At 39.2% G+C, this 14,549-nt stretch overlaps 1 protein-coding gene across 5 annotated transcripts in view; it reads left to right on the top strand.

Annotated features, from left to right (window-relative positions):
* The window catches only part of PARPBP (PARP1 binding protein), a 53,562-nt gene that overhangs the window by 10,900 nt on the left and 28,113 nt on the right, over positions 1-14,549 (top strand). For all 5 annotated transcript variants that reach the window (XM_083808891.1, XM_083808888.1, XM_083808887.1 and 2 more), the window contains 2 exons: positions 372-542; positions 2,633-2,787. In XM_083808891.1, the coding sequence (XP_083665017.1) occupies positions 372-542; positions 2,633-2,787 (326 nt within the window). The remainder of the gene's footprint in view (positions 1-371; positions 543-2,632; positions 2,788-14,549) is intronic.

Genomic DNA, 14,549 nt, shown 5'->3' with positions numbered 1-14,549 from the left:
AGGCACTGGGACAGGCTCCCCAGGGCAGAGATCATGGCACCGAGCCTACTGAGTACCGTTGTTTGGACAATGCACTCAGACATATAGTCTGAATTTTGGGTGGTTCTGCGTGGAGCCAGGATTTGGACTCAATGATCCTTGTGGGTCCCTTCAACTTTGGATATTTTGTGATGCTAATTTTAACATATTAATCATGCTTGCCTTTGTCAATGCTTCCATAATTGCCATACATGAAGTAATATTTTGAAATTATGTAAGGTAAGACTCTTACTTTACATATGTACTAATAAGACTTTGGAAATTAGATTTTAAAGATTAGAATGTAATTTAGCAGTAAGATGACCAGTTAATGTTGATGCTTTCTTATACAGGTGATGTTCTTGGCAAAGAAGTGTGTTTATTCATATTTAAGCCTGGTGGTGAATTCTAAGGATGATCTGGCATTGGCTCATATTCTAAATGTTCCTGACAGAGGACTTGGTAGAGAAGCCTTTACTAAACTAAAACATGCCTCACAGGAGAGAAAAATGTCCATTTTCCTGGTATGTGTGTCCAATGAAACTTGCTGTAGATCAGAGATAACGAAATAGTTCTATAAACATGAAATGTTGCATTACATTATATTGCAACATAAATGTTGCATACGCAAGACTGACACTTGCAAGCCAAGTTGAATATCACCATAAATATAGTTTCTAGATTTAAAACAAACAAACAACAAAAAAATGTGACGGATCCAGCCTGAAGAAAGGGATGCTTGCTTGATTGTGAGATCTAAAGACACAGAAAAATGTGTGCATGTGTACCTCTAGAGCACTAGTGTGGCATTTGAAAAACAGGAATCAGGACTGTTAAAAAGAATCCATTAACAGTGCATTACAATGTGTTTTACCTTTTTTGTTTAAAATGTTGAAAGTACTTCGGCTAAATGTTTAAAAACAAACAGCACTTTGTGCACTTTCAGATTCAGTTTAACTCAAGTTTTAAAGTATTTCCTTGCACAAAATCCCTTTTGTAGAGCCATCTAATGATAAAAATCCTGCTTTTGACATGTACTTGAGAACAGACTCCAAAATTTGGAGTAGCCGTATTGCAGCTTCTTCAGCTTTGGCAGAATTTTTGGAGGGTAATGCTTGTCAGTTGTCTATAGCTTGATCAATCTTGAAATATTCTCCAAGATGTGATTGATATGGGACATTCCTGCTTATGTTATTCTCAAAGGCACAGAGCTGGAGGAAAAAGAGGTATGCTCCTTTGCATAGGAACATAAAAAGCTATAGCATCAATTATGGTACTCAAAGCATGTGAGGTGAATTTATACTTAGAATAGTTATAGCCACCACAGCGCCATCTCAAAAATAGTTGTAATAAGATGAGTAAGAATTCTTTCTCCAAAGAACCACTGTGGTCCCTCATATTTAAAATAATCAATTTTTGCATATACAGTGCAGACAACGGTAGACCGAGGAAAAACAGTATGTAACAGTCACTGAAGCAGCTGCAGTCTCAGATTTTATGGTTGAAAAATATGGAAAACTTGTGAAATCTCAGTTCCAGGATTATCTTAGCTCCTAATGCTCCATTAAAATTGTGTATAAAAAAGTTGTTTGGACTGGATTTGTTGCCTCTTCCTCACACTTGCCAGAGGGGAAACTTCTCTACTGTATAAAGAAGTCATCTTTTCTGGCATCTATGTCTTGTAGAAGTCCTGCAAAGCCAGAATATTTTCCATTGGGAAAGCAAGGTCCTATGAACCATACTTTATCCACAAGAAGTCTTTAGTGCAAAAGCAGGAATAGTGGCAGGTTTAATTTCTTTGCTAGAGTAATTCCAGTTGTATTTGTTACAGTCCCAAGAGCTTTATTAAATTTAATTTCAGACTATACAGCTAAATCATATGTAGAATCAGTATTATGGCATCAGTCAGTTGTAATTGGTTTCTTATCTCTAACTTTTATGGAGAAATGTGAAGCTGTTTATTTTGACCATTGCCTTAAAATTTGAGGGGTCATGATCAAAAGTGTACTGCTTTGAGGCCATCTCTTATTTTCAATGTCTCTATTGTATACTAGTTATATGGAAACTTCCAGAACTGAGTATCTGATGCTAGGACCTTTTAATGGTCACATTTTTTCAGCTTTGAGTATTCATAGTTTTTATTTGTACCTCTGAAAATATATATGCTGCTGGAATCAATTTTTACATGCTTTTATTAAATGTTCATAGGCTCTTAGGCCATAGACAAGGCTCTGAATTTTTGAGTATTTTTTTGATGTCAGCACAAGCATTTAAAGAGCAACAACAACAAAAAATTATACTGTATTAATTAAGCGTTTACTAAGATGTCAAAAGGCCAATATAAACATCAAATTAGTTGGGTCACTTTTGTTTGGCTTGTGGATTTTTATACTGCTGCACTATTTAAGCATTGATCGTGCAAATATGTATAGATATGTACAGTGAGATGTAAAAAGCTTGCTATTAAAATGTATTCTATTGATTTTGGTTTATTTCTGCTATTATCTAGCTGTATACACTGCTTGCAAATCTGTAGGAGATGATCACTTCAACATACATACATTTTGGATATGCCTACATTTTTTCAATATTATTGAAATATTTCTCCTAATAGATGGCAATATCTTTTATCCGAACTGTAGAACTTGGAGGAAAAGGCTGTGCAGCTTCGTTATTTGATCCCTTAAGAGTCCATGTAAAGGGACTTTCAAACTTTGTTAACTTTATTGACAAGCTGGAAGAAATTCTTGGTGAAATCTTGGATCCAAGGTAATAGAATTTCTTGTCTTTCTGTCTTGTTGAGCACCTTTTATTTTTCTTGTGTGTGTCTTGAGAGGGAGGAATGAAAGAAGATCTAATCGTTTACTTATTTCAGAGTAAGTGTCTAAACTTTAAACATTTTTCTAAAAAGAAAGCTTATATTTGAAAAGCAAGTGGGGTAAGCTTTTAGATTTTGAGGGTATTCTTTGTATTAAATTTTTACCATATCAATGTATGTATATGTATTTGAATAGTTCCCTAATCATAAATGAATTAGAAAAATTTTAAATCTTGTGGGTCTGATGAATACATACTGTTTTTCTTTTTCTTGCTCATTTATTACTTCTATTTTGTTACCTCACTGTATTTATTCTTGTATTAAAAAACTCTTCATCGCCACTCCTTTCTTCGGTATTAAGAACCAATAAATAATATTGGTTATTTAGCCTTTCTGTTCTCTTATTTTTAACCACATATGCCAATTGTAAGAACTATTTCTTAGGGAGGCTCTTGTAAAGTTACTGGTTTTCGATGTTTCTGAAGACCTGAAGCTAGTCTTCTTGGGCAGAGTTATAAGTGTGAGATTAATTACATGCAAGTGTTAGTATGACGTAATTTGAATTGGTAAGTGCTGGCTTTAGGAGAAGAAAAATAGTTTTCTTAAGTATTATAGAAGTTAACTACTCTTTCACTTATAATAAGTAATTTTTCTAAACAGAATTTTAGCCAATTACCTGTAATAGTTATGTACTAAAGAATTTTTTTGGTTAAATCGAGTCTAATTCATGCAGCCATGAAAACAATGTTATAAGCAAACCATAAGCATTATTACAAAGATACTTCCAACATCAATGGAATCTGAACAGTAATTTCATTGTTTTCCGTTTTTGTTTTAATTTTTAATGCTGCTACTTGTTTCTTTGATTTGAACATCGTGAATGCCAGAGACATGCTGTCTGTGGCGATCGTTAAAGAAAACTTCCAAGTCAACTTCTATTGTATGCTTTTTTCTATGTTTAAATCATGTCTGGCACTATACATTCATAAAAATGAAAAAAACAAACATTTGTGTACAAACTTTTAGGGTGGAGAGACCACTTTTGCAGGTATGTGTGACTCTGCAAAGTGTAACATAAAAATGCTACATCTTTTTAATTACCAGTCTGTTTAAAGCATGTAAGAAAAATCAAAGTAGCTGGAAAAATTGCAGTGTAACTGGAAGAATTCTCTAGAGCTTAGTAATTGTTTTCTAATCCCTGTTGCTGTACCTGCTGTCCTTTTCTTCATCATTCTAGTTCCTGTTTTCATTCCATATAGATGGCATGATAATATCTTTCACTTTAGGATATAAGTTTTGTAAATAGAAAATTCGATCGTGTTCAGTAGATTGCATGTATATGTGTAGGTGTCATTGTTTGTGTCACTAAGCAAGCTGTACTATGTATTTCCTGTTCTTGTACTCCTTATGGGGTTTATAACCACAAGATGTAAAATACTACTATTGTGTTTGTTTCTATATTTATGTAGTAGCTAAGTGATTATAGAAATATACTAATTGGTTGGCTGTCCTCAAAAGAATCTTCATTAGTCTGCTAAGTCCTCAAAAACTGTACGGATTGCAACGTTGGTGAACAAAAAGAAACCATTCAATTTTCCCTAAGTTTTCAGTAAGCCATGTGAGTGGGGACAGCCTGTATGTCCTGCTTGTGATTTTTACAGTTATGAATTCTAGAAGTAATTCTGCAAAAGAAATTTCTCTACTTCTGTTACTACTGCAGTCTGAAGAGCAGAGAAAAAAGCAACAGTGAACCAAGTTTTTAGTTGCTTAGTCTTTAGAAGCCAGCTTAGAAATCTGAGAGCAAACTGGGCTATCTGTCTGTGACATTGCTATTTCTCTGCTGTAAATGTTAGCCAAGCTACAAAATCAGGTCTTGGTATTTTCTATTCTACAAGAAACATGCAGTATTTTTGGCTGTTTACTTACTTAATAATTTGAAGTCTGTTACTTCACTGTTTGAACTTGTTGAAGTGGAAACCCTATGAAACTTGAACTTCTGTAAAATACAGAGTAGCCAAATAAATGCTGAGTTGATTGTGGAACACAATCTGTCAAAAAGACTTTCTTAATCTGCTTGAGTCATGTTTTTTTTTTTAAACCTAGAAACTTAGTTGAGAGTGTTGAACATTGTTGGGATGTGCTTAAGAATATTTTGAACATAATAGATATGGTGCAACCAATTGTCTGCTAATCTATGGAGAAAAACAAATGTTCTCATGCTCAGGTCATTCATCTAAGAAAGAAAATGAACAGTAGATGATATGAAAGCTGTAGAATAGTGGAAATCTAATGAAACTGATTTGATTCAAGTGTGGCACGAAGTTTAAGCAGACCTGATAGCCGGAGAAATGCAAAGATATAATGAATTTCAGTAGTTTTGAGGAGTGTGCAATGAGTAAAACAAGCATTCTTATAAATCTGTGGCATGTTGAAATAGTTGAAGTTTGCCTCTCCTCATTCTCCAGTTGTGTAAGATTAGAAGAAATTATGAGTACTTCAAAAATCAGTAGCATGAACAGTCCTTAAAGTTTGGGGGTGCTCTAAAACTTGTAACCCTAAAACTATTTACAAATGCTGTACATAGACTTTGGCAACGTTCACGAAGTATATTATGCAAGTTCTCTACTTATTCTTGTCTCTTGACAAGAAATGTATCAATGTTGCGTTTGGAATTGGATGATATCATTTTACACCTGGTGATCTTGAGCCTCATTTGTGGTGGTATAAACAAAAGACTGCAGTACTCATTCATCATTCTGAAATCCTTTTCTTTTACACCAATAATGCTTCTTGTATCCGGAAATAACTTTTTCTATTTCTGGAATGACATTTTTCAAGTTCATAAAAGCTGTGTGTGACTTATGCTTTTCCATGTCTCAGTTTAGTTTTATTGGTTGCTGCAACTTTGGCTTCATATGCATGTGTGTCTATATAAATATATATACTTTAAAAAATATATACTGGTTTTGTAGAGTAGCAAAGTTGGTAGGGCCCGATTCAAGAAAACTCTGCCTGACTTCGTTGTAAAAGTACTGACCACTAGGTGACACTATTGCACAGCTCACAGTAGTAGTAAAGCCTAACAGCTGCATTAAGTGTTCCATTCAACACCTTTGAGTGAGCGTGATACTTTGGAGAGGGTCTTCGGTTCAGGCCCCAAAACAGTCTTCTACAGTCGATTTTAGAAGTTATACAACTTGACTTGATCATGCTTTTGAATTAGTGCATTGAGCTGTCTGCTAGTAGGGAAAATGCAATTACTCAAGTTGCTTTTGTGAAGCTGTGATTGCAGCTGGAGATACAGTAGTATTTTAGCATAGAAAGCATATGAGGCTTGATCTGATCTTGTTCTGAATGTTTGGATTAATTGGTTAGCATTCACACAGCCCTGGAGTTCTGTGTTCTAAAGTTGCTGGAAAACCGTGCAAGCATGTGCAAAGCAGTGTCTATAAAACTCTTTAAACTTAAGATCATAAAATAAGTCAGGTTGGAAGGAACATCAGGAAGTTTTTGATCCAACATCCCGCTCAAAGCAGTCAATTATGAGGTCAGCCTAGGATAATCAAGGCGTTAACAAGTCAGGCTTTGAAAACATCCAAGGACAGACACTGCAGCATCTTTCTTGGCAACCTGTTCCACTACTTGAGTGTCCTCATGGTGACTTTTTTCTTCCCTGAAACCAGTTGGGACCTGTCTTGTTTCAGTTTGTGCCTGTTGCCTCTTTTCTGTCTGCTAAGAGCCAACATGAAGAGCCTGGCTCCATCTTCTTGATTACTTTCTTGTAGGTATCAGAAGGCTATTAGTAGATTCCCCTGAAGCCTTTTTCTTCTCCAGACTGAACAAGCTGTTCCCTTAGCTTCTCCTCACAGGGCATGTCTCCCTGACCATCTTGGCAGCTCTCTGCTGAACTTACTCCAGTTTATCAATGCCTTTCCTGGACTGGGGGGCCAAAAATTGGATGCGGTATTCTAAATTCGGTCCAATAAGTGCTGATTAGAGAAGGTTAATCACATTCTTCAGACTACTGGCTACGCTACTGTTGATGCAGCCAAGGATACTGTTGGCCTTCTTTGCTGCCAAGGCACACTCCTGGCTTGTTTAGCTTGCTGAACATGCACCAAGACTCCCAACTTCTTTTCGACAGGGCTGCTGCTCAGCTAGTATCATTGCAAGGATTTATCCCTTTACATGACTTTGTATTTCCTGTTTTGTATTTTGTATGGTTCCTGTCACCTCTTTCTTCCAGTCTACCTAGGTATATCTGCATGGCAGCACTACCCTCAAGCATGTTGACTGTTCCACCTAATTTGGTGTCATCTGCAAACTTGATGAGCATATAGTTTATCACCACCTCCAGGCCACTGACAAATAGATATATAAGTACGTATATTTTTAAATGAAAAAGCAGGTTTTGGGATAGGCATCTATGGTGTTCCACAGAATGTGTTGACTACTGCTCTCAGTCTAATCATCCAAACAGTTTTTTACTCATCTGGTCTGTTCATTCGGGCTTTAACTTTCAAACTTGTTTATCTATTCAGTCCGCAGTATCCAAAGTTGCATGTGGCAGTACTGTCTGACAGTGAAAGCCTTCCTATAGACAAAGGAAGAATGGTGAATGGCATTTATCTCGTCTGTAAAGCTAGTAATTTTATAACTGAGAGCAAGCAGATTTGAAATCCATGCCTGTACTTACCAGTCACCACCTTTTCCTTCATGTACTTAGAAATGATTTCCAAGAAGACTTGTTCCATGATTTATACCAGGACTACAGTGAGCATGATGAAGCTGCGGTTCCCCAAATTGCTTTTTATTTTTTTCTGGAAGAACCTTTTCCTAACCCTCCCCTGTCCAAGCTCCATGCCCTTCCCTCAGGTCCTATCGCTGTCCCCAGAGAGCAGAGCTCAGCGCCTGCCCCTCCGCTCCCCTCATGAGGGAGCTGCAGGCTGCCATGAGGCCTCCCCTCAGCCTGTTCTGCTCTGGGCTGAACAAACCAAGGGACCTCAGCCACTCCTTATGTGTTTTGCTCTCTAGACCCTTCCCCATCTTCGTAGCCTTCCTTTTGACACTCTCTAACAGTTGTATGACTTTCTTACATTATAGTGCCCAAAATTGCACACAGTATACTGAACATGAGGCTGCATCAGTGCAGAGTAGAGCAGCACAATCTCTTCCCTTGACCGGCTAGCAGTGCTGTGCCTGATGCACCTCAGGATGTGCTGGGCCCTTTTGGCTGCCAGGGCACACTGCTGACTCATGTTCAACTTGCCATTGACCAGAGCCCCCAGATTCCTTTCTGCAGAGCTGCTCTACAGCCTATACGCTACATCCACATCTACAGTCCACTCGCCTGTACCTACATCCAGGGTTGCCCCTTGCCACATGCAGAATATGGCACTTGCTCTTGTTAAACTTCATATTGTTGGTGACTGCTCAGCCCTCTAATTTGTCAAGATCTATTTGCAAGGCCTCTCTACCCTTGACAGTGCCAACTGTTCCCCTAATTTAGTGTCATCTAAAACAAACAAAACTGCATTTTTTAGGTGTTTTTTCAATAACTCCCAGAATAATCTTCTCCATAACTTTACCAGACTCTGAAGTGAATCTGACAAGCCTGTAATTACCAGGGTCTTCTTTCTCACCCTTTTTGAAAATTGGCACATTTGCCAACCTCTAGTTGACCATTGATAAATAATTGAGAGAGGTTGTGCAATGACATCGGCCAGCTTTCTGAGTATCCTGGGACGAATCCAGTTGGACCCCTTAAAATTACAAACATCAGGTAGAGCAGCAAATATCGTGCAAGTTTGGGATTGGTTGGGAGTTTATCGTTACCGCAGTTGTGGTCTTCCATCTCAGGGCCCCACGGGTTCCAGAGCCCATTGTTGATGTTGAAGACGGGCACTAAATGTCTTTGCTTTGTCTATCTGCCTATTTGTGAGGTGACCATCCTCATCAAGTAATGGATCAATGTTATCTCTGATCCTCTTTTTGCTGTTAACGTACTTTAAAAAGCCCTTTTTACTGCGCCCCTCACAGTACTGGCCACCCTTAATTCTAATTGAGCTTTGGTTACACAAATTTTCTCCCTACAATGACAAACAGCATCTCCGTAGTCCTCCCATGTTGCTTGACCTCGCTTCCAGTGGCCACTTTCTTTTTCCATATATGCTCCAGAAGATCCCTGCTCAGCCAAGCTGACCATCTGCCTGCTTGACTTCTGCCATTTTTGGATTGCCTGTTCCTGTGCTCTTAAGGGGTGGTACATAAAAAGTGACCAGCACTGATGGTCCTCCAAAAGCAGTTTCCCAGGGGACCTTACCAACTCTTTCCCTGAGCAGCCTGAAGTTTGCTCTCCCCATATCCAGGGCTGAAGTTTTGGTGGCAGTTTTCCTCCCATCACCAAAGATTTTAAACTTGACTACTTCATGGTCACTATGGCCAAGACAGCTACCAATCACCACTTCACCCCCGAGACCCTCTCTCTTTACAAACAAATCTAGGAGGGCACCTTTTCTAGTTGACTTTCTTAGTACCTGTACCAAGAAGTTACAATCAAGGTGTTTGAGGAATCTCCTGGACCTTTTTGTACCAGCTATGTGGTATTCCCAGTTTACATTTGGCACGTTGACGTCACCCATAAGGACAAAGGCTGCTGATTGAAAGGTCTCTCTTAATTCCTTAAAAAATAATTTATTGGTGTTGTCATCCTGGCTGGGTGGCCTATGGTAGACTCCCACAATAACATCTGCTTTTTTTGCTTTTTCCTTAATCCTTACTTAGAGGCTCTCAACCATGTTAATGACAGCTGCAAGCTCCATACAGTCTAGCTCCTGCATTACAGTGCCACCCCCCTGCCTTGCCTGCTCTGTTCATCCTTTCTAAAGAGCCTGTAACCATCCATTGTAACACATCAGTCACAGGACTCTTCCCACCAGTTTTTGCATATGCCAGTGATGTAGCTCTGGGACTGAGCCAAGGCTTCTAGTTCCTCTTACTTGTTCGTCATGCTGTGTATGCTGTTGTAGAAACACTTCAAATGTGCTTCGTTGTCCCCAGCACCTCGTGGAGCAGACTGAAGGATCTCACTAGCATGCAGTCCCTCAGATTTTGGCATGCCATTTCATAGCTTATCACTGGCAAGCTGGGTTTTATCCCTTTCCCCCTTCAAATATCTTTTAAAACTCTATTAATCATCCCCGTTAACTTCTGGGCAACATCATTTTTTCCCTCTGAGAAAGGTGCAACCCATCAGGTGCCAGCAGGCCTGGCATCATTTACATACCGTCCTATGATCAAGAAACCCAAAATTCTGCTGATGACACCAGCCTCCAAGCCACATATTGATCAGCTGTGTCTGTCTGTTCCTTTCAATATTGTTCCCTGATACTGGAAGGATAGAGGAAAACCCTACCTGTGCCTCAGTCCTTTAATCAATAGCCCTATGGCCCTGAAGTCCCTTTTGATTGTCCTTGGACCTCTCTTTGCTACTTTTTCACTGGCAACGTGAAAAACCAGTAATGGATAATAATCAGAGGGCCGTAGCAGGCTAGTGAAGTTCCAGTGATGTCTCTTATCTGGGAGGCAGTGGATTTCCCTATGGTTTGGGTCCAATTGGCGTATAGCTAGGGCCTAGGTAGGGTTTTGATACCAGGGATAGGCAGACTTGCCCTAGGTGACCCTTCCAACCCAGATTGACCTTCATCCATGTCATTGTTTGTCCATCCATCAAGTTCCAGAGCCTCATACCTGTTGTACGGGCACCTGGGAATGTGAGGTAGGCAAGGAGGGGGTTTGCTTGCCTCACCAAGTAGAAACCTGCTTCGATTCCCCATGTCTCTTGGGTCCTCTCCTTCTGCTTGGTGGCAAGAGGGTAGGGGATCCTTCATTACTTGTGTTGTCGCTGGCCGATGCGCCTGTCTCAGGGATGGTAGAGTATGATTCTACCAGTTGTTCTCTTCTTCTGACTCCGTGATGTTCCTCAGCCTACCCAACTTCTCCTGAAGCTCTGCCACCAGGCCGAGCAGTTCTACCTGAGCAAACCTCCAACGGGTGTACTTACTGCTGCCATCAGACGCTGGCCCACCCTGCAGCCTGAGGCCTGGAGGGCTGCGTGTTCCCTCAGGAGCTCTGTCTGGGTTGCTGTGTTGGTTCCTGTGGCTGGAGAGGCCACAGGAGATGCAGAGGACATAAGGACATAGCTTTCCACCAGGTGGATGCCATGAATGGAGCTCCCCTGTGCGTGGGTTACAACTGCCATTGGAAGTGGCAGAGTGACAGCACCCACCCGCGCAAACTGCTGAGGCCTGCCCTGGTCACTTCGCTCCCTAGGGCTGCCTATTGTACGCGTGGACGTGGCCACTGCTACTCCTGGCCCCGCCACGCCTTATAAGCTGCTCTCATGAGGGCTGCCAGCGCCTGGAGGGTATCTGCGCTCCCCTAGGGTTTCCCTGGCTCAGGAAACCTCCCTGTACGATGCGATCTCCTGCTCTGTTGCGGAACGTGCCTGCACTGGAGCTGATTGCCTCGGCGATCTGTCTGCTGTGGTAAAATCTGCTTTTCAGTAAGTCCCATTTTCTTTGTTCAGTGTGTTAATACAAAATTTCAGTAGAAGCTCCTTTAACGTTGCTTGTAAGTCTAAATTCCAGTTGAGCTTTGGCTTTCCTGATACTATCCTTATATACCCAGGTACTGTTTCTAAGTTCTTTCTTTGTAACCTGTCCTTATTTCAGCATTCTGTGTAAAGCCTTTTTATACTGGAGCTCTGTCGTTGGTTCACTGTTTAGCCACACTGGTCTACTGATAATTCTGTGGTTTCCTAAGTATTGTGATGGACTGTTTCTGTTCTTGTAATACACTGTCTTTAATGACATATCAGCTTTCCTGAGTGCCTTTGCCTCTCAGCTGTCTCACATGGGAGTCCACATACCAGTTCACTGAGTAAGCTGAAGTCTGCTCCCCTAAAGCAATGCCCTATACTCTGTTGCTAGCCTTCCTCATTACCTTGGCATTTTGAACTCTGCTATGTCATGATTGCTACAGCCAAGGCTGTCATTGATTTTTCGCATCCCTGACCACTTTCTCACTGTTAGTGAATAGTGGACCAAGCAGTGTGTTACTGTAGTTGGCCCATTAGTACCTTCACCCAGAAGTTATCCCAGACACCCTCTAGAAATCTCGACTTCTTGCATCCTACTATGATGTTCATCAAGCAGATGTCCAGGGTGGCGTTGAAGTTCCCCACAAAAATCAGGGTCTGTGACATAGAGCCCTCTGAGAGTTGCCTTAAGAATACTTTGCCCATTTTCTAACATTGATTGGTTGATCAGTACCAAAACGCGTATAATGTCACACTTACTAGTCTCTCTTCTGATCCGCATTCACAAGCTCTCAACCAGTCTCTTGTCTGTCCCATGGAAGAGGTCCTCCATTCTTCTGAGCTGCTCCTGCATAAAAAGGGCACTCCCTGACCTTGTCTTTCCTACATGTATTTCTGAAGAGCTTGTATTCATCTTTTGCAGCACTCCAGCTGTCAGTCTCACCAATGAAGTTGTAGTTCTGTAACCACATTTGGAGCTCATATTCTTCCTAACTTGTTATTCTATGTTTAACTGAGTGAATCTCTTTACACTGTATAGAGTATTTTCAAAGTGAAGGACTGAAAACTTAGATGCTCTAATCTTCTTAGTGTCTTAATTTATAGAACAGTTGTAAATGTATATCTTGGTCTTTAAATCTTTACAGTGAAAGTTACATGTATAATGACCCAAATTAGACTATATCACCATTCTACCATGTTAATAAACATTGTGCTTGTAATTTAATTAAAAATATTATTGCATTGTAAAGAAATAATAAAACATCAGAAAGGCTTATGTAAGAAAAAAAAATTATAAGAACAAAAACTAGGTTTCAATCGGACTCTTGAAATATTTTCCCTGAAAATTCCTGCCACTTAGTCTAATGTGTCTCAAGGTAATTTTGAAGTAAATTCTGCTTTACTGAGGTATTTAACTTCCTAATGGAAATACTGATATATTTTGTCTTCTGTAATTCATTTCAACCTAATATTGAGAATGTTTTAGATTTTTTTTTTCAAGAAAATAGAAAAAATTGTTTACAAATCAATTCAAATGTTCTTTCAAGGGCAAGTCTGACTCATGACATCACAGTGGAAGTGTGGTATCTTAAGTGCTCCAATTGTACAATACTGCTATTGGCATTTAATTAAATTGTGATTACTGTAATTTGCTGTCCTTTTTTTTTAACTTCATAATTCATGCTGGTGCTGGAGAATACACAGACCATTATGTCCTAGATATAGAAGTTCAAGTATATTCCTGTGATTAAAGTGAAGACATGGAGGCTGTGGTTCTATGGTACTTGTATCAGTACTGGACTTCACTGAAGGAACTTGCTATTATGCCATGATACAGATATTAAACTGTTCATATGTTTCCATGGCCTTCTTTTAATCCAGATTTGCGAAGCCATCTGGCAGCTTCGTGCCCATAATTCCAATCCTGATAACTTTGAGAAAATTGCAGGAAAGTGTGATTACATATAGGGACAACTTAAGTTGGGTATCTTGTGGTGGAACAATGGGACTGTAACATGGAGCATGCAGGGCTGCTCATCATAGTCTTATTCTAAGAAGAATACTTGTTTAGTCTTTTAGTAGCTACATCACAGGACTTGAGGAACATTGCTTGGTATGGAGAATACCCCAAATTAATCTTGGTGAGAACAGACACTGAGAGAACACCAACTCTGTTTTTGGCAGTAAATTCTTGAGAAGGTACCAAATGTTTTAGACAGTGACACTTCCTGAGGAAGGGTTGTTTTTAGCTTGGTGGAAGATACTGAAGACAGACATTTTTGGCAATCCAGCAAAAGAGACGGTAGAATCATGGAAAAATACTAAGGAAAAGGATTTTTTTTTTCTGTGCTTTTTTTTGTGGATGTAATAACCTGCAAACCTCCAAAGGATTTTCACCATAGGTGTAGTTCTGTATGGTTTAAAAAATTAGATTTTAAGGCATAAATGTTCATTGTTTGAGCTGAAGTTTTTGAAGTATGAGTATTTTGATATACTTCTTACTTTCTTTTAATGTTACTTTTTAAATATAGGTAAGCTCACTGATAAAAACTTTGTTGTTGAAAATTTGAAACCTACACTAACATGAACTACCTTTTTTTTTTTTTAATGACATACTTAGCAAAAATATTGGGTTGGCTTTAAAGGCACAGTTACTACTCTATTAAGGGTATCTATACTTTGTATTGCTTTTTACATTGATTTTCTCCAGCTCTTCTACCCTGGTAGATGAAACTCTAGTTGAAATCTTTTTTTTTTTTTTTTCATTTGAGAATAGAATTAGTTTAGTCTCTTCATCTAATTTAAAGTTTAAATATTAGACATCTGTTCAGTTCTTAAATTCTAAAATACCTTCCTAAATCTATAATAAACAAAAAGGCTATGATTTTGCCCTCTGCCCCATGATGACTAGGTGTTTGTAATCTGTTTCAAGATACTTTGACCCGCTGCATAAGTTAAATAACTACATTTGCCATCTATTTTTTCCTCTGTTAGAAAAGTTGAAATGAAAGAGTAAAAATGCTGAACCTAATATAATAGAATTTTGATATATTCTTTCCTGTTCTTGGAATAGGCTTCATGAGTCTGTTCTGCTTTTTATCAGATTTTGAATAT

This window comes from Anser anser (genome assembly GCF_964211835.1).
Source record: "Anser anser genome assembly, chromosome: 1".
NCBI classification, from domain to species: Eukaryota; Metazoa; Chordata; class Aves; order Anseriformes; family Anatidae; genus Anser; species Anser anser.
This window is presented reverse-complemented; position numbering and strand designations above follow the sequence as displayed.